This window comes from Rhinolophus ferrumequinum, chromosome 14, assembly GCF_004115265.2.
Source record: "Rhinolophus ferrumequinum isolate MPI-CBG mRhiFer1 chromosome 14, mRhiFer1_v1.p, whole genome shotgun sequence".
Taxonomy (NCBI): Eukaryota; Metazoa; Chordata; class Mammalia; order Chiroptera; family Rhinolophidae; genus Rhinolophus; species Rhinolophus ferrumequinum.
In genome coordinates this window covers 60,518,231-60,543,220 of record NC_046297.1, presented here as the reverse complement: position 1 = coordinate 60,543,220, position 24,990 = coordinate 60,518,231, and the positions used below count along the sequence as shown (strand labels likewise).

At 38.4% G+C, this 24,990-nt stretch overlaps 1 protein-coding gene across 1 annotated transcript in view; it reads right to left on the bottom strand.

The window, feature by feature from the left end:
• TBC1D31 (TBC1 domain family member 31) overlaps positions 1–20,418 on the bottom strand; it is a 55,916-nt gene extending 35,498 nt beyond the window's left edge. Inside the window, exons 1-5 of the mRNA XM_033126953.1 lie at positions 20,214–20,418; positions 16,303–16,449; positions 12,507–12,622; positions 9,273–9,451; positions 2,827–2,978 (exon numbers count right to left, since the gene is read on the bottom strand). Of these exons, the coding sequence (XP_032982844.1) occupies positions 2,827–2,978; positions 9,273–9,451; positions 12,507–12,622; positions 16,303–16,449; positions 20,214–20,290 (671 nt within the window). The 5' untranslated portion in view covers positions 20,291–20,418. The remainder of the gene's footprint in view (positions 1–2,826; positions 2,979–9,272; positions 9,452–12,506; positions 12,623–16,302; positions 16,450–20,213) is intronic.
• Positions 20,419–24,990: the final 4,572 nt, after the last annotated feature.

The window sequence follows — 24,990 nt, the reverse complement described above, 5'->3', positions numbered from 1 at the left end:
TAAGACACCAGCTTAACAAATATTTGTTTGATGACTGGATTGGGGGTTTCTGAGTAGCATTTAGATTTTATCACATAATCTCAAAGTCACTTACCACTATCCAACTTTCTACATTTCACATTATCACTATATTGAATTGGTACAGCATTGCTATGTGAAAAACCAAAAAGCCCAAACTTTTTTCCTACTCAGAGAAAGCTACTTTATGTTATAAGGTACAAAAAGAATAAGTTGTATTGATTATTCTTTGGTTGTTGATCATTCATTCACCAGACTTGTAAAGTGTCCACTATAAGCCAGGTTTCATTCCAGGTGCCAGGGACACAGCGGTGAATCAGACATGTAAGATCCCTGCTCTTACAGGATTTTTAGTCTAGAGAAAAGCAAACAAATAAATGAACTTGATCTCAGCTGGTAAGTTTCATAAAGAAATATAAAATCAGGTGATGCTATGGAGCTGGGAAAGGAGAAAGATCTGCCACCTAAGGGGTGTCAATGGACCATTTGGGGGATGATTTGGAGGAAGAACTCCATGCTGGTCAGCACTGCAGGCTGGCCCGTACAAGAGCACTGAGGAAGGAATGAGGTAGTTATAAAGGAGTGAGAAGTCACACTCAAGTGCAGCAGGAACAGTGTAAGGGGAAGGAAATACGATGAGGAAAGGGAGGGAAGCCCTAGGCCAGAGGACAAAAGACCTCAGGGGATATGGTGGGCCGTTTGGATTTTATTCTAAGAGCAGTGGAAAGCCTTTCAACGGGGTTCAATAGGGATGTGACATGATCTGACTTAATGGTCTAAAAAGACCACTCTACCTGCTTTATAGAGACTGACTTTAGGAAATGAGACTGAAAACAGGAAGACCAAATAAAGGGCCTATTATAGTAGTCTGAAAGAGACTAGGGGAGCTTGGACTAGGGTAACAGCTGTGGCAACGGATAAAAAAGTAGACCAATTCAAGATATACTGTGGTAGAATTGATGGGATTTACTGATGACAGACAAAAAGGATGAGAAAAAGAGGAAATAATACCTATTTCCTAGCTCTTCCCACTGAAAAAGCCTGGAGACAATGACCAACCCAATGAGTACCCATAGCATCCAGATTAGGTCTCCAAATATCATTTCCCACTAAAATGAACCCGGCTCCTTAGAGAAATGACCAATTCCAGGTTTGTGACAGAAAATGTACAAAGTAAGCCTGGAACATCTTGTCAGACCACAAAGAATGAAAGCTTTCACAGACAACTGGGGTTCCATCAAAAGGGTTCAAAGCCAACTTGAAGAGGACCCCAATGGTCAATGATGAGAGAACTAGAGCATCACTAAGAATAACAACTTTTTAAAAAGATTTGGTAAATTTGATGTTATAATTTATAAATTTAAGGTTCATCGAGGGTACCTTTGATACATTTATATATTGTAATATGACTGGTATTGAAGCAGCATTTATCACATTACCTGGTTATAGTCCAGTGGCACTGACTGTATTACACTGTGCATTAAGTCTCTATGGCTTATTTGCTACTCATTAGAAGTGTGGACTACCAATCAAACCCTCCATCCCCATCCCAGACAACCGCCATTTTACTCTGTTTTTTAACAGGTTTGATTTTTTTTAGATTCCAAATATAGGTGATATCATACCGTACTTGTCTTTAAGAACAGCTTTAATGGATTAAATCATGCCAACTATGTTTAAATTCATGAGTTTATAAAGATTAAAGACAAAAAAAATCTTTACTGGCCATTTTGGGAAGATGCCAATAAACCAACTCATTATTTTGAAAAAAAAAAAAATTAAAAAGAGGGGGAAATCAAGCATTTATCCTGCGTTTCCTTTACTAACTATAAAGTAACCAGAGTCGATGAGAGAAATTTTATTTCTATAGAAGGTTTCTAATTAATAAGGGAAGAAGAGATGACAGAATTAGAACAGGACCATTTTGCTAACTTCTAACAAATACTGGATCTATGTAATGATCATCAATGACCACAGCATCACAAAAGAAAGACCTCTATGTTCCTCCTGAGGAAAGTACACAAACCACCTATAATGTCTTCGTGACCCCAAATCAAACCTGAATCAGACCGAGCCTGCAATGGATAGGAAATGTAGGTGCAACCATTTTATAGGAAAGATAGATGAGAACAGATCACATTAAACACACCACGGGGATGCAAAGAACAAAACCCAGAATACAGAACATTCTGTAGAACAACCAGTTCTTTAACAAATAAACTGCAAGGAAAAAATAGACAAAATAACCAAGACAATGTGTGAATCTTGCTTTGTTCCTAATTTGAACAAACCACGCATAAAAAACAATTAGATCAGGGAAATTTGAATAGTGACTAGATATATGGCAATATTCACAAAAGATTAATTTTTAAAAAGTGTGATAATAGTACTATGGTTACGTTTCAAAAAGGACCCTTATCCATTAGAGACACACATTGAAATATTTATGGATAAAATGGATAAAATGATATGCTTGGGCTTTGCTTTAAGATGATGCAGCAGAGAAGCAGGAGCTGGGGTTTTAGATAAAATAGGAGAGCCCGTTAGTTGATGATCAGAGCTAATGAGAGTGCTCTAATTAGGACTTCATGTACTTTTATATTTTTTATGTATAGTTGAAATTTTCCACAATAAAGTAAAAAAAAAAAAAAAAAGCAAACAAAAAACCCCCACAAAGTTCTACACACCATATCTAAGTTTAAAAGAAACTTTTCCTCATATGACAATAAAATAGTCAATGAAAATTTGTAAAATTTTACTGGAAGTTAAATTTCTTAAAAATTTTCAATGTCTTAAAATACACATTACCTGGTCACAGCAAACACTTTGTATAATATACTAGAGCTTTCAGGTGGAGGCGGCAATTGATATTTGCAAAACAGCGTATCACATTCCCAGGCAAAGATGGAATTATCTTTAAAACAGCTGAGGATGGTATTACTTAATGGTAGAAAGAAAACCTGAAGAGTGAGAAAAAAAGTTATTGTTTATATAAGGATCACACAGTCCTATTTAAATTTAAAATTATACAAGTAGCCAACTGTTCTTTTTTGAAAGTTATTTTTTCTTAAACTAGAGAAAAAATGTATTTACGATATTTGATGGGATAAGACTGATATTTCACATACGCTAAAAAGAATAAAAAATAAAAGACAGGTGATTATAATGACTATGCAATTCATAAAATACTAAGTGACAATTGAAAATATTTAAACTTATAAAAAATTCAAATGAAACTAATGACACACCATTTTATGTGCATCAAATGTACTTAAAAATAACACAGATACATATATACAAACTATATACTGACATATGTATTATAAAGTATATGCTAATATAAACTATATTAAAACCAAACTACTGAAAAATGTTAAACACATGAAATGTTAGTGAAAGTAGAGGAAAAGGGCACTGTCATACACTGCTGTTGGTATTAAAAACCAGTTAAAAATATTTTACAACATATCTCAACAGCCTTAAAAACACGTATCTCTTCTCAATTAGTCAATCTGCTTCTAAAAGTAAAAAATAAATGTATATAAATGTTTGTTGAGCAATATTTATAAAAAATTAAAAAGCTGAAAACAAATACATGATCATATTTTACTAGAGATTAATTTATTTAATGGACAAATGAGACTGAAATTGATAGCAAAATTGAAAATATCATTCTCCTCATTTCTACTTTTTATTACATAAGCACTAAACAATGTTTACTTTTGATAAATTAAATTTTAATTAAAATTGACCGACATTTTCTCATGAGAGTTCCAGTGGCCTCAAATATAATTTTGCATGTCATCTGTGTAAAACACACAAAGGTAGGGAGGCAAGGAAAAGAAAGGAGAGTAAATGGAAGAAACCAATGCCTTCAGAACAAATATTCTGGCCCATCCTCTCAAAATAAACCCCCTCAAATAGCTTGAGCCATCTCACGTGGTTTGATCCTTAGTTACATCTCTCGGGATTTATTCATTCCCATCTAGAACAGCCTCCGTAAGTGCATTACAGCTTACTGTAACACTCTGTCATTGTTTCTTCTGGTGTGTCTTGACAAGCTTTATTACTTTTTAAAACACACGACTGTGTCTGTGTTGGAAAGAGGAGCAGGGACTGAGTAGGTGGAGCACCTGTAAGAGCTCCTGGCCTCTCATTCTGATCCCTGACTCGTCAGGCACCTTCACAATTTCAGTAGTGTCAGAAGGAAGCCTGTTTTCTTTCGGAATGCTGCATTATTTAGCGGTGAAGTGTTCAGCATCTTTAACACTGGACTGGAGTGTCTACTGAGTATTTAGAATCTGGATATGGCCATCATCACAGTTAATGAGAGAGAGCAGGCCAGAAGGTCTCTGTCCTGGGGAAAAGCAGGATCAACACCAAATCTACCATGGCTTTTCCCCAGGGTTCATAAGGCACCTATAGAAAATACCTCTGCGACTTTGCATCTAATTTGTGTTATTGTCACCCAGCCTATTATATACATACAGTTAAGAAATGCTTCTAATAGTTAATGATGGTACCATAAAAATTTGAGAAGATGTGTAAGTCACAATTTTGGTAACAATAGCTGCAGGCTGTTATCATAAACTCTTGTTTTTCTCAATAATGTAGAGTGCTAAAAAAAACATACCCATAATACACACATACATAATGCCCTATGGGACCTACTGGTTAAAACAATCTACTCAGGATTAAGGCTAATAAGACATAATAAAAAATGCTAACTCAACTACTACCCTTGCCTGACCCAGCTTCTCACTTTTGTCCTTGGCTCATTTCGCAAAGACAATCTCTGGAAAATCTTTTGCCAAAAGATTCAGGAAGACATTTACAGCATGAAGGTCATATAGAAAGAATTTGCAATGAATACATTACGATTTATAATGAAGGCATTAAAACATTGTTTCAAAACCGATGTCAAAAAAGTGACAAGATTTTTATTATAATTAGCAATATTTTTCTGGAAAAGAAAGAAAGTTTATTCCTACCAGGAGAAGCAAAAGCATAAAAGTTAATGAGCATCAACTGCTATTTTAGGGGAATGGCTGTCACAGATTATTGCCTACATGATTATTCATTACTAGATTTGTGATTTTAATTGCCAGATTTTAATGATTATAAAATTGTTCCTAATGAATCATGTCATTATTTAGATAGTGTCATCTCTTGACAAACATAAAATGCTTAGAAAAAACTTCAAAAGCATTAACAAAATGTACTTTTCAGAGGGCTGAGTTACAAGGATGGGGGCTGTAGTTTCTCCTTATACGGTGTGAAAATCCTATGCTTTCCAGTTCATTTTTGAAAGGTATGTGAACTCTTTTCCAAGTTTATAAAGAGTTCAGGATCGTAACAAGAGCAAGTTAAGGTCAAATGTATAATTCAGTAAAAGTTTTACTGAATGTCCATTGTATACAGAGACTGAATTAAGCTCAGTAACACACTCTTTGTTAAAACATTTTGATATCCATCATAAAAGTTTTTCTGATACATAGTGAATCACAGTAATCAGAAATCCTAGGATTTATTCCAAAATCCCTAACAAAGAGCTAAATAATCTACCTTCAAGCATCAACAAAAGAATAAAAATTTACCAATATAAAGAGGAGTAATTGGTTTACCTGAGAGGCAGTGCGGGTGTAATGGAATGGCTTTGTAGTTAAGACAGGTTTGGATTCAAATTGCAACTCTCGTAAGTTATGAGATGCTGGGCAAGGTACTTAATGTTTCCGAACTTCAGTTTCCCCATTTGTACAATGAGGATAATAGTATCTATCTTTTAGGATTATTTAAGATTAAAAATAACAAAGCGTACATACCAGGTCTGACCATTAAGTTCAAAAACTTGTTGCAATGATGTTGCTAAACTTTTTTTTGATATCAGAGGGATTATTCATTATGAATTTGTACCAACTGGACACAGTTAACCAAGTTTACTATTTGGAAGTGCTGAAAAGGCTGCATGAAAAGTTAGATGAAAACGTTAGATGAAAAGTTAGACCTGAACTTTTCGCCAACAATTCATGGCTCTTGCATCATGACAATGCACCAGCTCACATGGCACTGTCTGTGAGGGGGTTTTTAGCCAGTAAACAAATGACTGTATTGGAACCCTACTCACCTGATCTGTCCCCCAATGACTTCTTTCTTTAACTGAAGATAAAGGAAATATTGAAAGGAAGACATTTTGATGACATTCGGGACATCAAGGGTAATACGACAACAGGTCTTATGGCCATTCCAGAGAGAGAGAATTCCAAAATTGCTTTGAAGGGTGGACTAGGCTCTGGCATCGGTGCATAGCTTCCCAAGAGGAGTGCTTCAAAGGTGACCATAGTGATATTCAGCAATGAGATATGTAGCACTTTTTCTAGGATGAGTTCGTGAACTTAATTGTCATATCTCATAGTAAGTACTCAACAACTGGTCTCTATTACTATTAGTATTAATAACTGCCATTGCTAGGTACAAAAATCAGTGGGAAGATGTTGGAGTGGTAGGTTCTTTAAAAACATTTTGAAATCAAAGGTCCACAGTTCTTTATCTGGAACCCTTGGGACCTGGTGTGCTCCAGAATTCAGAATTATTTCCGATTTGAGAAAGGTAATATGATACATATTCTGTAGTGTTATGTGGAACCCCTACGTGACCCGGAGCGATATACCCCATACTCAAACATATTCATATTTCAGCCTCATGTCAATTCAGTTCAGGCTTTGCTGCTAAATGAATTCAGGTAAGACCAGATTGTGCCCAAGTGAGTTACTTAAAAAGTTTTGGGTTTTTGAATTACTAACAAGGAATTGTGCATCTGTTTAATGTAGTTAAAAAAATAGTTACATTGTGGCTTTTTAAGAAGATATCTAATTGCACTGAGCGAGAGAATCCCATAACAGAGCTAAATAGTTAATAATAATAGATAACAACAGTAGAAATCCCAGCACCTGCAGCTAACTTTTACCAAGCACTTACTATACAACAAGCATTCTGCTGAGTGTCTTCGGAGTATCAGTCAATCCTGAAACCAACCATGAGGTGTTATTACTATTTCCATTTTACACAAACAGGAAATAGCTTGCCAAAAATGTTTAACATGCATTTACTCAAGCCTTTATACTTCCTAGGTTACAACAAATATAAGTGAGAGAAGGAGTTAAATGTTAAATGACATACTGATGAAATAGTTAAGACAAATCCAGAATGTGGGGCATTTTTCAAGATAATTGGCCTGGTCTCTCTCTCTCAAAAAAAAAAAAAAAAATTAATGTTACGGGAAAAAAATGTTGGGAGATTGTTTTAGATTAAAAGAGCCACCATAAAATGAGACCCATAATATCATGTCACCATGCATCATCAAAAAAAAAAATTATGAAAGTTCTATTTAAAATATACAATCAGAACCTAGAATAAAAATTTAGGTTTAGTAAAAACTTGATAAGAATAAAAGTTTTGCTTTAAAATTAGTTTACAATTATCTCCTATTTCCAACAGAATAAGCCAGGAGTGGCAACTATCTGAATCACCTCCAGTTTTTGTATTGCACAGGAGCTAAGATGAGTTTTTATATTTTCCAATTATTTCATTTTAGATGGTGATATAAGTAGACACATAATATCCTCAATTTCGTTTCTGGCCTGCAAAACCAAAAACATTTACTAGCTGGTCTTTTGAGAAAAAGTTGCTGGTAACTTATAAACTATGCTGTTATATTACTTTAGAACAATATACTTATATACATACTGCATATTAGACACACATTTTCTACACTTAATTTCATTCTATCACTAAAAGTAGGTGAGTCCTACTTTTCAAACTAAAATGTCTACGTGTCCAAGCAAGGTTAAAATGGGCAACTAGCCAGTGCATATTCATTTTACCTTCATGGTAAAAAGAACAGATGGTTTCTGTGTCCTTGTTTCATAACTCTGTGTCCATGGTGGGTTCAACTCCCAATGCTCCCTTCTTTAGAATTTAAAATTCAATTTAAGAACTAAGGCAATTCAAGAAGAAACAACCTACTAAGACAGTTGGCCTAAATCTCTGATGAATAATCAGGCTATATCTTTTCTCTTTTTTTAATCTTTTTAAAATTATAACAGGCAAACTAAAGAACTCGGAGATTTCCATGGAGACTACAAAATAAATTTTTGGTTGACATGCACTGCTAGCTGCTCATGCTAATAATCAAGAAATTAAAAGCAATACTGCGTGTATCATATAACCTGAAGCAAAATAATTAATCACACAGGAGACTCAGACAACCCTGAAAACAGGATTTAGCTAATCAAATGGAAAAATAAATTAAACCTTAAAGGCAAAAGAAATGGATTTTTTTTTAAAGTGACATGTATACAACAGAATACCCATTAGTAATAAGAAGGAACAAACTACTGATACATACGACATGGATAAAAATAAAAAATATTATGCTCAATGAAAATAGCTTTACACATACCATTATTGACTAGCTCTATTTATGTGAAATTTTAGAACAGGTAAGACTAATCCTGGTGGAAAAGCATCACAGTAGTGCCTACCTGGGAAGGGACATGATGCAACTTTCTGGGATGATGGTAAAGACAGTAGGTGTGCACAGGTTACAAAGGTGTACGTATTTGTCAAAACTTGACAAATGAATACTTAAGATTTGTGCATTTCATTATATATAAATTTTACATCAACAAATACTGAACCCTAGTCAATTAAATGCAAGTTTAAGTATTTATGGGCAACATGGGCAAGTATACTAATATCTGCAATTTCCTTTAAAATGCAAAAAAAAAAGATAAATTAATGAACAGAGGGAGAGAAAGATGGCTAGACCCATAATTTAGTATAGTAACATAAAGGAAAGTCTAGAACAGGAACCGCTAATGGTAGAATCTAGATGGTGGCTATACATGTACTCACAGGAAATTCTTACAAATCTGCTGCATGTTTGAAATTTTTCGTAACAAAATATTGGGGGGTTAAAATCTAAAAACCAATCAGCTAAATAAAACCTATCAAGTTGCTAAAGTTGAAGTTACACACTATACTAACAGTTGAAAAACAAAACTCAGTAAGTTATAAATTGTAACCACAGGCACCATCTTCAACTCTTCAGGCCACGTTGCTTTGCTTCGGGCTAAGTTAGGAGATCGCAGGTAAGTGGGACAAAGAGCATCCTGGCTCCTACGTCATCTACACATCCTGCTGACCATGAAACTCGCCTGAGAAACACAACAGACTAAGATGTCCCCGCCACTGACCTTTTGTATGCCCACAGACTGGAGAATATTCAGCTTTCTTTTTCTCTGAAAGGTATCCAAGTCCCATAGCTGTGCTGTATCAGAAGAAGTAGTGATGGCATATCTCCCTGACGCATGCACAGAGATCGAAAATACTGATGATTCGTGGCCTCTCATCCAGCTAATTAGCTCCTTGGTGACTGTGGTAAAAAGTGAAATAGTTATCCGGGTAGAACACTATATATCATGCAAGAGTTAATTCAACTGAGGGCCAGGTGTTATGAGGCACCTCCATTAACAGCTACAAAAATGGAAGCCTGTGGCTAGTTAATCAAGCGCATTATGGGACACGTTAGTGACATGTGTACCATGGAGGTATGAGCAGATAAGGCCAAAAAAGGGTTTAAGAACAGCCTTAAGGGTGGTGCTAGGGAGCTTGGGCTTTCTCTTGTGTAGTTTCACAGTAGAGAGTACCACATCTGGTCTGTGTTTTAGGAAGACCATTTTTAAAGTATATGGTGGATGTGTTGGAAAGAGGGAAGAGATGAAAAAAGACGACTAGTTTATTTGTTGCTGTAATAATCCAGGACGGAGATGAGGAGGATCTAAACTAAGGATGTGGCAATGGAGAAAGGAACAAATTCAAGAGTGATGATGGAGAAAATCAAAAGGCTTGGTGATCAAATGGATGTACTGAGATAAAAAGGAGTTAAGACTCCAGCGGTTCTGGTTTAGTTATATAAACAGATAGTGATACTATTAACTGACATAAGAAATACACAAGGAGGAACAGTTAGCAGTGTGGGAAGAAGAGATAATGAAATTGATTTTTAAAATTGATTCTGAGGTGCGTGCATGTAACATACAAGCAGAGAAAACGGTCTGGTAGGAAAAATAATTGTCACTGAGTAGTAAAATCATAAGTGATTTTTATTTTCTCTTTACATTTTTGTATTTCCCAGTTTTCTATGGTAGGCATGCTTTAATATTATGATCAGAAATGTTTTCCTCCAGAAAGATGGAACTGAGGAAGAGTCAGAAAGCAAGATGTAAATCTGGGAAACATTAGGATACAAAGTAGGCCAAAAACAGAGGAACAGATAAACCCTTAGGGAGAGAGCAATGATTTCCAAACACCAGCCTAAAGTCTGACATTAGTTAATAATCAAATTTTTACTGGTCTTCAGTGAAATGAGAAAAATAAGGATAATGTAATGAATTTTTCATAATGCTAAATTTACAGAACTACTTTTTAATCTAGTATTATATCCTTCTAAGTTTCTTTATGTTAAAAAAAAAAATCCCTTGTTTTATGTAACGAAGTTATATTGGGTTTTTTTCCCCCTCTAATGACAAATAGTAAAATGGGTTCTTCTACTTTTTCGTTTTAATTGGGTCAAAAATCCAGAAGTCCAGGAAGCATTAAAATTAGCCAGGAGAGACTACTAAGAAGCAGTCAGAAAGGTAGGAGCAGGACCAAAAGACAGAAAACAGTATGAAAACAGACTCTTAAAGTAACCCAAAGTGTTAAATGCTACTGAGAAGTAGGAGGAAAGTATAAAGACCTAAACAATCAGAGGTTACTCATGAGCTTGGAGACAGAAGCCTCCGTAGTGCGCAATAGCACGGTCAAGAGTTATTAACAGAATCCATCGATGGACTTGGCAGTGAAGAAAGAGGGAGGTAGTTGGGGAGGTGGAGACAACATCTAAAGAAGGGGCTTCACTGGGGAAGGGGCTCAATAAGACAGAAGAAACTGTAAAAGATGGAACTCAAGACACAAGAGAGTGAGCAGAATCCAAGGTAAGCAATCACAGATGAGAATAAAAACTTAGTTTTTCAGAATTTCTGTGACAGTAGTGTTTGTAATACCAAAACCGGAAACAGTTTAAAAGTCCATCAGTAAGTAATGGGTTAAATAATTATGGTACTGCAAACATTCAGAGTAGACTATTACATACTGATGGTAAATATACCGTATGAACTTTCAATAAGGTATGAAAATAACTGCACAAAACAATACTGATAGGATGATCGTGTATTTGTTAGACTACTATGAAGAAGGTATATGCATAGAAAACAGACCGGAAAGATAGGTCCCTGTTATGAAAACACTGCGTCTGTGGCTATCCCTGAAGGATGAATGCTTTTTCTCTCACTTGCCAGTGAGAACGCAGTAGTGATTAAGAGCAGGGACCCTGCAGCTAGAACACCAGATCAGGAATCCTGGCTCCACTGTTTATAAGCTGTGCGATCTTGGTCAACTTACTTCTATGACTCAGTTTCCTCATCTGCAAAATGGGAATAATAACAGCATCCATCTCCGGGGTTATCATGATAATTAAAATTAATTAATATGTATAAAGTCACAGAACAATACTTGGCAGAGAGTAAACACTGTTAGCTATCACTATTATTATTATTATTATTGCTATTATTGTTTATATAGCTTTCTAAATATGATAACATATTGATTACTTTAATAACAAGAAAAAAAACAACACAGTTGAGATAGCTTTTTTCTAAATAAGAGGTTCAGCTTCCAGAACTCTCAGTTCTCTATCGGCATTTTCCCAGTGAAAGGAGGGTCTCTGTTATTCGAGGCAGGTCCCTCAGACAACAGCAGATGGTTTAGGTAAGGAGAGAACCTCCGAGTGGGGGCTGGCCGTACCAGAAAGACCAACCATGGGAGTGATTAGAAGGCTGGGGCTTTGGGCCACATGATATCAGCCCGACCTGACAGAGAGGAGGGCTAGAAAGTGAGTTCAACCACATGGGCAATCATGCCTCCACCATGGAGCCTCCACAGGAACTCTGGACGCCAGGCTTGGGTGAATGTCTTGGCTGGGCGATACTCAGTGTGGAGAGCCACACATCGATGCTGGGAGGAGGATATATCTCTGAGGACAATGGAAGCCTCCCATACTCCACCCTGTGCGCCTCTTCTTTGGCTGGTTCTAGTTTGCATCCTTTTGCTACATGAAAACTATAATCATAAGCATAGTGCTTTCCTGAGTTTTGTGAGTTATCCTGGTGAATTATCAAACCTGAGGGTAGTTGTGGGGAACCCGGAATCTGTAGCCAGCTGATCTGACGTGAGGACAGTCCTGGGACCCCTGAACTTACGGCTCATGTCCGAAGTGAGGGGTGGCCTGTGAGGACTGTTCCCTCAGACTGTACAGATTGGCAAACTCCTTGCAATATTTCAGTCTATATTTTACTCTGCTTTGAAAGAGAAATAGGAGGACTTCTTACCTGTATCGAAACATTTAATAGAATAATCAGCTAATGCCACAAGGAATTCAGACTTCCTACGAAGATTAAAGGCCAGGGCTGTGCAAGCTTGTGCTGTTCGCTGAACAAGATTAAACCTATTAAGAGATCACCGCGTTAGTACCAGAAATTCTCCCAACAGCCAAAACATTATGTCGGCGGCGTCCTTAGAGATGAAGACAAAGAAACCCAGAAAAATGAGCTCCCATTTTGACAGGCCAAAATTAGACGACGAAGAGTGCTATGTGCCGTGTAAAGGAGTTTCGATTTTACTTACACAGAGTGGGAAGCCAGCAGAACTCTCATCAGACATGTCTTTCAGGAAGAGGATTCTGGCAGCAATGGCCAATGGACAGAGGGACAAGAAGAAGAGATCATTGAGAAAGCTATGCTAGAGAATCTCCCCAGAGTTCTGGGGAGACAGTGGAAAGGACAAACAGGACAGATGTCAGAGGTCAAGTGCACAGAGGCGGAGAGATGCATCTAACATGGGGTGAAGAGGGAGAAAGCAGGCATGTGTGAGATGGAGGTAAGACATGCCCCAAGGTTGTTGTATGATTAACTATAGGATGATTCAATGTAGTGACATACGTTAAGCGCTTAGCACAGAGCGAAGAGTTTAATTTACAAAAACAATTACATTTTCAAGCTTGGGCAAAAGAAGAACAAGTTTGGGGGTAGGAAATAATAAGTCTGATTTTAAACATGTTGAGTTTGAGGCCCTTGCAAAATATCGAGAGTTGTGCTGTCCAAAACAAATACAATGCAGGCCACCTGTATGATTTAAAATGTTCTAGAAACCACATTTAAAAAGTAAAAAGAGAAGGGTCAAATGAATAACATATTTTACTTTAATTCAATATGTATCTAAAAGATTATCATTTCAACATTGAATTAAAAAATTAATGAGATATTTTACTTTTTTTTTTTCCACACTAAGTCTCAAAACCCAGTGTATATTTTATGCTAACAATACATCTTAATTTGGACTAGCCACCGTTCAAGGGCCCAAGAGCTACACACAGCTGGTGGCTACCACACTGGACAGCCACTCTAGAAGCCAGCCATCAGGCAGGAGGAGTAGATCCAAGCCTACAGTAGCTACATGGCAGCCGAATGAAGCCCGTGGTTGTGGTGATGAGATGATCAAAGCAAATACCCGGAATGTGGAAGGAAGCAGGCCAAGGCCAGATGCTATAGTAACACAACCATAAAGGGTACACACTGGAAGAAGAGTCAGCAAAACAAGGGGAAAAAATCATCGGAGAGGCAGAAAACCCGGAAAACATTGTACCTTGAAGCAGAAGAAAACAATTTCAGGGAGGAGGGAAAGACAAAAGTATTTAATAAAGTGAGAATGGAAGAGACCATTGGATTAGGCAAAAAGGCAGGTTTTGAGGAAGTCCAGTCTAGTGGATTTTAGAATCAGATGGGCCTGACTTCAAGTCTCTACTTACTCCTCTCTGCTCAGCTGTCAATAGTTGTAGAGGACAGTGGACAAAATAAAAGAGAGGAACTCTCAAGGCGCAAAGTCCTGGGGGGGGGGTGGGCAAAGACGGGGTGAGGAGGGGATTTGGCTATAGAAGACAGATTAGCACGAGAAGGCAGGATCACCGATTTTTATGAATAAAGCGGCAAAGAAGTATGGAAGGCTGAACTTACAGATAAGTTTGAAGTTGTGGTTGGGGAGGAAGGGAAGCTTGAAGGTGTCTATTTTCTCATGAATTAGGAGGCGAGGCAGTCAGAGTAAGAGCAGGGGTGAACAAACCCAAGGAGACAAGGAAACTGGCAAAGGTTGGGGATACTCGAGAACCAGAGAAGCAAGTTAACAATAGATAAGGAAATGAAGCACTGTTAATGTTGAAGTTCGTTATTCTGTAAATCAACAATTATTTTTATTTCATTTAGCAGTGACAGCAAAGAAGAGAGTTGTATTGATTTCAGTTTGAGAATTGGCAGGGTAGGTCAGGCAAAAGTAAAGGGTGGGAGAATTGTGATCGTTACTTTTTTGGTAAAGACAGAAACATGATGAACAGATTTCTACCTAGCTAAACAGATAAATAAGTCACACATGACCTCTTTTTTTCCCTGAACTTTTTGAGAATAAGCTACCAAGATCACGCTCCCTACAAACAATACAACCATCAAAATCAGAAAATTACATTGATATATTACCACCATCTAATTAATCCTCACCGCCCATTCAATTGTGCCAGTTATCCCAAGAATGTCCTTTAGAGCAAAAGGATCAGTCTAGATTCATGCCTTTACTTGTCATGTGTCTAGTCTCCCTCAGCCTGGAATAGTTCTTCAGTCTTCCCATAACTTTCATGACCTTGACTCTTTGGAAGATTACAGGCCAGCTTTGTTATACAATGCCCTTAAATTAGCTTTGTCTGATGAGTCCACTGTTTAGATTCAGATTACATGTCCTTGGCAAGAATATCACAGAAACGACACCGTGTGCTTTCCACTGCCCCCTATCAGGAGGCACACAAATTCTGATCTGTCCCACCACTGGTTAATTTAACTGTAGTCATTGGATAAAGTGGTGTTGGCCCAGCTTCTTCGCTGTAAAATTACTCTTTCTTCTTCTGTAATTAATACATATTTTGTGGGGAGGTACTTTGTTGACTACGCAAATATTCGCTCTCATTAAACTGTTCGTTGATTGCAGCATGAACGCCTGGGTTTCTGTTTTATTCAATGGACTATGACCCATCATTATCATTATTTATTCTGATACTCAAACTGTCTCCAATGTGGCCAGAGGGAGCTCCTTCAAGCTGACCTTTATGTCCTTGTGAAACATCCTCATCATTCTTTAAACAATTCCTTCTTTCTGGCCACAAAACGTTTCAGGCTCATCTTGTGCTTTCCCTGCCTCCATCCTGAAGGGGCCATTTCTGCAAGAATCCCTGACTCCTTTTAGTGGAGAGTGGTATTTAGAAAAGAGCCAGGCACTGGGTATTGTTGCTCCCAGGTCCTGTGACTGGACAAAGCTAGGAAATACGTATATATATAATTCTTTCACTCTTTTATACACATACCTCTACTTATTTCTATGTCTGTCTATACACATGCAAAACCAGAAGCTCACACAGATACATCCAACTGCAATCTGGTACCACAGGGTTCATTCTAGTTTTCTCCCTTTCTGTATCTATAACTCCCCTTTCTAACAGGAACCCGGCTCCCATTATCCTCAATATATTGACTCATTTGATCAAAGCCCCATCTTTCCCCTGGTTGCTCCGTCCCTCCCCCCACAGACACCTGACTTTCTGGCTGGGTGGACACAGGTCTCTCCCACCTAACCCCACTGCACAGGTGCCTACCTTGATCGGTCTCACTTAATCGCTTTTGTACTACATTGTTCAGCAAAGGAAGAGGAGAAGGCGAAGAAGCGTGAGCATCAGTACTTTAAGATTCCTAGATCTAGTATACTGTGACGACATTGTACAAAGAAACTGTGTTCTTTCTAAATTGCCCACTGAAGTACCACACATTAACTGATAAACTAGCAATAATAAATTTTTTTAATTTAAGGAAAAACAAGCTACTAGAGATATGGTTAAAACCAGAACTTTCATTCTCTAAAAAAGTCTAACCATATTATCTTTTTATCCTTTCCCACTTTCTTCCATCAGCACTTATGACAGTTTTTTACAAGGTTAATAAGAACTTAAACCTTGCTATGAATAGTAGCAGGGACTAAAACAGTCAGTGAGTGAATTAATAACATTAAATAAGGTTAAGTATTAAAAGTATCACTCACCTGTTCCCAGACAAGTCAAAAACATAGATATTTCCTTGATGGTCCCCAGCAATTAAGCAATCACCCGAGCTATCAAAAGCCACATTCAAAAATCGCAAAACTTTGGGAAGATAATCGGAAGTGGTGTGAATGATGTTCACTATAATTCTATAAAAAACAAAACAAAACAAACACATTAAATTCTGTCAGGTGTTACTTTTTATCATACAAACTATGGCTTTTATAGTATACTTCCCTAATTTTGGAATTTTTTTGCCTGCCCTTTCTTCCCTCCCCTACTGCTGCTGCTCTTTATTCTCTCTCCTAGAAGCAATCCTACAATGATTTCTGAAAACAGTTCAGAAAGTTTTTCATTATCAAAGTAGCTACTGTTCATGTATTCGTCAAATACCTGAAAACTCACTATGTGTCAGATACTGAACAAGCCAGGAACCAAGAATAATTGATGGACGTGGGTTCTGACTGCAAGGAGCTTTCAGTTTAGTGATAAAGACAGACATTAAAAAAATATACATATATATGAACAGATTTATAAACTGTGACCAAGTGATAGACAACCAAAGGATATGATAAGAGAATGTATTTCTGATTGAGTAGTTGTTAAATTGTTACATGAAGCAATTGCCACAAACAATTATACAACGATGTAATTAGTGTGAAGTACTGAGTTTTATACAAATCACAGCTACCATCGATCAGGAAAATTTCAATTCAATCTCCCAATTTTAACATATTCTAATGAGATTTTGTTTCTGTTATAGTGTTCCAAAGTGAAAGTGTACATAAGTTTTATTTTCAGCTGTATTTGTCTAAAGTGACTAATTTTTTTGTGTTTTTTGAAGATCATGTATCTGCTGAAAAAAGGATGCTATAAAACTTGCAGCACAAAATAACTAACTCCTTAAAATAATATAGGTGTGTATATTTGGGTCACGAAGATCAGAATAACCCCATTCTTTATGGTAACAATAGTTTTCAAATCATGAAAATTTTTATCTTAATTGACTTTTTGTGAATTTTTGAATTTGAATATGAAAAACATCCATCTTCCTCATTATCACTTCATTAAAAAGTACTAAATTTAATTAAGTATATTCCACATTTTCTTCGGTTTATCTAAACAAGGCTTTTCCGACTCATTGGGTGAAATGGCAAAATTCTTATAATGCTCATTTTTACCTAGTACCTGACAAAGATGCATTGCTTGACCAAACTTTAGTCAGGCTCCTGCCCCTCTCCTAGGCCCCACTCCTTGTAAAATCCAATTTCAGCAAGAACCCTGCTCTGTCAGTTTAACCAGAATCCCCTGCTCTCAATACCTGATTATCTTCCATATGTGATCACGTTGCTCCTGCTCGTCTCTTACGTCATTACACTGGCCTGTCTTCAGCAAGAATCCTGTTAGGTCGGTTTAGCCAGAACTCCCTTACCCCAGATGTTTCCTCTTCATACTGTTCCTTTCACTGACGCCCACCCTGCTCTCTGGCTATAAATTCCCACTTGCCCAGGCTATATTCGAAATTAAGCCCGGTTCTACACTGAACTGAGTTGAATTTCAGCTCCTTTTCCCTACTGCGATCGTCCTGAATAAAATCTGTTTTTACCACTTTAACTACTGTCCAGCTCTGGTGGTTTTTTTTGTTTTGTTTTGTTTTTTGACATCCCCGTACGTGAGAGGGGAGGAATAAATTCACTGAAATGACAAGTAATAACATAAAAATGTTCCCTGGCAATGAGGCAGATCAATCGACTTTTCCCTCCAGTCTTTTTTGGGTAACATTTATTATGTATTATGATTACAAATTTATATGATCATTGTTGAAAACATAGAAAATACAGAAAACCATTAACACACAAATAAAATTGATTATAACCCTACTATCTAGATGTAATAATAATAGCAACATTCTGTCCTTCTGATTTTTCATATAAATCACACACGTAAGTATTTATTTTAGAATTGCCTTTCAACTGTTCACAGGTTGCCTGACAGAGTTCCTCCGTCCTTAAACATAATAAAAACATCAAATATTTACTGGACCCCAGGATGCATGAGACAGTATTTTAAAGTCTTCCTAACACCCTATGGCAACCCTGTCTGGGAGATGTGGTTATCTTCACTTACAGTCTTAGGGATTGATTTGCCCAAGGTTATAGAGCTAGTAAATGGACATTTATTTCAACTAAAGTCTATCTGACTCCATAGTCAGTGCTCCTTGCTTTCCCAACATCATAACGATGGGTTTTAATGAACAAAAAGAAAGGTACGTCTTAGTGAAAGAGCAAGTAAGGACATCTGCACAAGAACTTGTTTCTTTCATTTTTGGAATCTTGCATGCATATCTAGATATTTTATAACCGCAAGAGAGTTATTGTGGGTTGGCCATAACGTTTAGTCTATTTACAGAACATCGGAAGTCGGGTGGTAGTTATATAAACTCCAAATTTGAAAAGAAAAATCCCTATTGAAGAATCCCAACTCTAGACAAAAATTTTATTCAGTGGAGTTGATGGGACAGCAGAACTTTAGGGGACTGACAGCAACCAGCAACCAAACAAGGTGCTAGCAGAGAGACTAGCACCATGCTTTGGGCATGCATAGTTGGCACTTAAAAACCTGTCGATTTGTTGAGGAGCAACCACAGATCAACAGAAAAATTACTAGAACAAGAAACACATTGAAACATGAATTCAAGCGATGCAGCAAAGTCCACGAAACCCTAGGGAATTGGAAGCAATAAGATCCATCTGTGTGCAGCAACTGGAACCAAGATGGCACCATTCTGGGGCAAAGGCTTCCATTAAATTCACATAGAAGAGGCTGAACCTTGAACAGGACAGGTATCTGGGAACAGAATGAAAAAAGGGCTGGGGCGGGAGGATTTATAGGTCAGTGAAACTACTTTGTACGGTACTGTCGTGGTGGATACATTCTTGTTATATATTTGTCCAAATCCACAGAATGAACAACATCAAAAGTGAATCCTAATGTAAACTGTGGACTTTGGGTGATAATGATGTGTCAAGGTCAGTGTAGGTTCATCAGTCGCACAAACGTACCCTTCTGGTGGGGGATGAAAATGGGGAGAGTATGCATGCGTGAGGGCAGGGGGTATATGGGAAATCTATGTAACTTCAGCTCAATTTTGCTGTAAACCTAAAACTGTCCTCAAAAACAACAGTCTCTAAGAAAAAGCAGCAGCAGCAGCGTTGGCCTATCTAAGCCGTCCTGCACTGTAGAGTGTAAATCCTGCTTACCCCGCCCTATACACGCTAATACGGAAACTCCAGAGAACCGAGTTTGTTTTGTTCCACTACTGTCCCCCAGTGCTTAGAAGCTTGGCACATCCCAGGTGCTCAACAAATAGTTGATGAATGCCTGCTTGCCTGAATCCGTACAATGATTTAAGGATGGATAAACTGCAGCATTTGAAAGGGGTGGAAATGCCTGTTCTCCTTCCCCCTCATCCGTTCCTTCTCTTGAGTTCTTTTCCAGCTGCAATAGTTAACCAATATTTCCTGAGCACCTACTATGTGCCAGGAGGACTATAGGGATGCTATAATAATTATTAAGGGGGCAGAGTCCCGGAACTCACCAGAAGCGCAAATTCTCACTTATTTCTGACGACCACCTGCCTCCTGCTCCACGAGCATCCTGGTCAGACCCTGCCCCCCAGGACTGGGAAGGGGTCTTTGAGAATCGTGGCATTGGAGCGCACCGAGACTCGGGCTACCTGCGTTTCCAAGGACCTGTGGCATCAGAGCCAGGACCTGGATCTCCCCCGGCCCTCTGTACCCCTTCCTGCGATCGTCTCCAATAGCCCCTCGAGCGCCTCTCCAAAGACGCGGACCCGCCCCTCACCGGCTTCCATCCCTCTCTACAGCCCGCGCCCTCCCGCCGCGGCCTTTACCCGTCCCGAGTGGCCGGGGATGGCTTGCGGTGCCATATCTTGCCGCTCTCCTTGTTGCCTAAGTCTGTGCTCTGCATGTCGAAGCCCACTCGCAGCCGCCACCCGCCTGCTGACAACCGTCCCAGCGACTTCCGGGCAGATACACGCTCCCGGCCCGGGAAATTTGAGCGCCAGCAGCCGCCGCTAGGATCCCCGGCCGACAGTACCAACCGCACGCACCACGCCCACCTTTGTATTTACAACCAATCGGAAGGCGGTTTCCTCCCAAACTCCGCTCAGGCAACCCCTCCCTCTTTGGACGATGGAATCGGCCAACGACCTTAGACTCCGCCGCCTACCGTGGTCCGCTCCCTGGGACCCAAAGCCTTCTGGGAATCGTAGTTTTCTGCAGGTGGAACGTGGGTGCGAGGAATAGGCTAGGGAATTCTGCATTCCGGGGCCCTCGCGGGGTTTTAGGCTCCCATTGGAGGCAATAAAAGTAGTATTCTCCTGTGGTCCCTACATTTTGTTTTACATTGAGTTTAGGGATTAAGGGGTTGTAGAGACAACTAATAGGGAAGTACCCAGATACATTGAGAATTGAAGGGTCTCTTTCAGAGAATATTCGGACTCAAAAGAAGCTTTATAGAGTCCACTCTTCTTGTCCTTTTCACCATCGTCATGATTCCTTTTCAATTCGGTAACCTAACAAGAGGCTCCATTGTTATAGTGTCCAATACATCAGTCACAGACCAGAAAAGCAATGTCATCAACAACCAGTTGCATTGACGTCAGAGAGGTAGATGTGTGTGTGTGTGTGTGTGTGTGTGTGTGTGTGTGTGTAAAAATTTACTTAACATTTATATAGTGCTTACTAGGCATCAAGCACTCTTTTAAGTGATTTTGAAAATATTAACTCACTTAATTTATTTAATACCTCATAGCAAACTTACAAGGTCGTTGGTACTCTTATTCTCATGTTTAGAGCTCTAGGAGGGAGTGTATTGGTTTCCTGAGAATGAAGTTAATAAGTTACAATAAAATTTAGTGACTAAGATGACAGAAATTTATTCTTTCACAGTAAAGAAGGCCAGAATCTGAAATCAAGGTGCTGGCAGGGTCGCTCCTTTCGGAGGCCCTAGGGGAGATTCCATTCCTTTCCTTTCCAGCTTTTGATGGTTGCTGGCTTCCTTAACTTGTGACCACGTCACACTGATCTCTGCCTCCATCTTCCCATCATTTTTTTCCTCTTCTATCTCAAATCTTCCTTTGCTTGTCTGTCGCTTGATTTAGGGCTCACCTGGATAATCCAGGATGATCTCCTCATTTCAGGATCCCTAACTTAATTATACCTGCAAAGTCCCTTTTCCAAATAAAGTAACATTCATAGGTTCTGGGGATTAGGACGTGGATATATATTTTGGGAGCCCACCATTCAACCCATTACGGGTAGGTACTTCTATCATCCCCATTTTGCAGACAAGAAAATGATGTTTAGTAGGATAGCCAGGATTAGATCTTTAGTCTTTTCATTCTTGGCCCCCATGTTTTTCTACAACAGAAAATGACTTTTTAAAAAAAATTATATGGCTCTGATATCTGAAATGCTTTAACTCTATCAGAAAAGCAAAACTCTCACAAAAATTTACCAATGCAGATTTTATAACTTTTAATATTGTTACCAAAGGGTGGCTCTGAGAGACCAGACAACTTTTAATAGAAGAGACAACCACATTCCTCATTTTTATTCATCGGATTTGAGATGCTAATGAACTGTGTGTATAAATGTTTGCATTGTTATTTAGGAAACTTAGGGTGTTAAACTCATGGAGGCCTAAATTGAGACACAGATTATTCCTCACTTTTTTATCCCACACAGGTAACCAAATAGTTTTATCAGTAGCAGAGACAAACCTGCTGAATGATTTCCTTAACTACTCCGATTTAACCTGCCTGCAGCTGAGCTTATATGAGCTGTCACAGCGCATGGGACCATCCGGCTCAAGTTCATGTACATGATATGTATGCTTCCATATTACAGGTCTTCAGGACTCCCACTTTGCACTTATTTTTGGATTTAGTTGGGCCAAATCTGAAGGTCAGCTTGGCAACTGAAGAGATGTGTATCCGTGGCTGCCAAACTTCTACTCCTTATAATCTCCCAATTTTCATAACGCAAGTTGATAGACTATTTGCTAGTTCCTTCCTAAATCATTACTCAGTCAATAACTGATGCATCCTGTACATATATGTTTTCAGTTTTATTGAGGTGTAATTGACACTTAATAAACTGCACATATTTAAAGTGTTTAAGTTTTGACATAAGTATACCCCTGTGAAACCATCAGCATAATCAAGAAAATGAATATATCTATCACCCTCAAAAATTTCCTCCTGTATCTTTGCGATCTTTTTCTATCTCAATCCCACCTAGTCCATAGGCAACCACTGACCTGTATTCTGCCTCTTACATTAGTTAATATTTTCTAGAAATTTATATAAATGGGTCTTGAACTATGTACTCTTTAATTTAGTCTGGCTTCTTTCACTTGGCATAGTTATTTTGAGAGTCAGCTATGTTTGGACTCTCATACATAGAGTAACCATGGATGTATCAGTATTTCCATGTTTTTATTGCTGAGTAATAATAGTCCATGGTATTGATATAGTACAATTAGTTTATTCACCTGTTGATGAACATTAGGGTTACTTCCAGTTTTGAGCTCTTACAAAGAAAGCTGTTATGAACATTCCTGTGTAAGTCTTGGTATGAACATATGTTTTAATTTCTCTTGGGGAAATTCTTAGAAGTAGAACAGCTGGGCCATGTGGTAGGTGTAGGTTTAACTTTTTAAGAAGCTGTCAAACGTTTTCAAAATAGTTGAGCCAATTTACATCCCCACCAACAGTGTAAAAGACTTCCAGGTACTCCACATCCATGATGAGTCTTTGTAATTATAGCCATTCTAGGAATGTTGTGGTAACCTCATGGTGATTTTAATTTCCATTTCTGGAATGACAAATGGTGTTCAGCATCTTCTGTGATTATTTGCCAGTCTGTGGCTTGAGTTTTATTCTCTTAACAGTATCTTTCAATGAGTAGAAGATATTAATGTTGATGAAGACCAACCTATCAATGTTTTCTTTTATGGATTGTGTTTTGGGTGCCATACTAAGAAATCTGTACCTAAGTCAAGGTCACAAAGATTTCTTCCTTTGTTTCCTTCCTTGTATGTGCTTGAAATACATTCTCAGAGGAATGGAAAGATGTGTGTGTGTCTAAGGGGTTTTGGGTTTTGCTTTGCAAAGTCCTTTCTCCTTGCCCTCTCACCTACCCCACTTTCACCATTGAAGAATGCCTTCTTTTTGCTGTGACAATATATAATCTGGAGAGAGCAGGAGTACTGCCACTTTGTCTATTTCGTTAGCGGGAATTTAGTGGGCATTTGGATTGCTCAATATCTGAACACACTTTCTGTTTGGAAAAAGTTCAGATATTTGGAAGTCAAAGAAGGGCAGCTCGACTATTTCCTAATTCCTTGGCAACCAGCTCTATAATGTCCAAAAACAACAAAAACAAACAAATAAACAAAAACCTCTATGCTGGTCAAGGGATTAGTAAGCAATTTAAACTAGCACAATAACTGAAAACAACTGAAAATACAATGATATATTCACTGCAACATCTCAAAGAGCACTTAAGTAGAAAGTAATGAGTAACCTTTAGCAAACTTCTTAAAATGCCGTTTCCCACTTTATTCAGTCAGGTTAGATGAAGTTATGCCACAATAACAACTCCAGAATTTCAATGGCTTAAGAAAACTCCTTATGGCTGGGTGTTCAGCTCATCTTAGTGTCTAGTGTCATTAGCCAGACTAATGGAGCAGCCACCATTTCAAAAGTTTTTGGTTGCTGTGTCAAGGGAAAAGAGAGTTCTAGAGGGTCTCACATCAACAATTAAATGCTCCCGCCAAGACATGTCACTATTACTTTTATTCCCAACTCACTACCAGAACTATGGCCCCATCCAACACAAGGGGCCAAGAAATGCAATCCTACTAGTTATCTATAGCTGTAATAATTCTGTGAAAAAGCAACCACCAAAGCTCTGGGACATTTAGCAAGAAGCATTTATTGCTCAGGCATCTGCGATCAGCCAGGCAGCGCCACTGATCTTGGCTGGACTCACTCATATGTCTGGAGGTCAGCTGGCCATCAGTGTATAGACTGATCTTATCAGGTTATCAGGGCAATTGGGACAACTCAACTATGTTCCAAGTGTCTTTTATCCTCCTTTGGACTAAGCAAGGCATGTTCTCACAGAAATAGCCATGGCGCAAGTGAACAAGCGGCCCTGCAATGCCCTTGGGCTCGAGCTGGCACACCATCACTTTCATCTCCTCCTGTTGGCCACAGCAAATTACATGGCTGAGCCCAGGGGCAGAGAATTATATTCTGCTCCTAGTGGGACAGCATTCAAAACTTCCATGGAAGGCATGGACCCAGGGATGAGTGGAGAATGGGGACCAATTATGCAATATACAAAATCTAAAGGACATTTAAAGTCCTTTAAATGAAGGACATTTAAAATACTTGCTGAACAGCAAAATATTGGGTGACATTTGATCTAGGCCTGGAAGGATGAGTTGAAAGCTTTCTACACAAAAGAAAGAATGAGTTTTGGAGGCCATTTGTTACTGCTCCATAAAGTAGCCCATCCTGACTAATAGAGTAATTGTGTCCCCATTTTACAAATAAGGAAACGAAGGGTGGGAGTGGTTATTTCACTTGTCTAAGG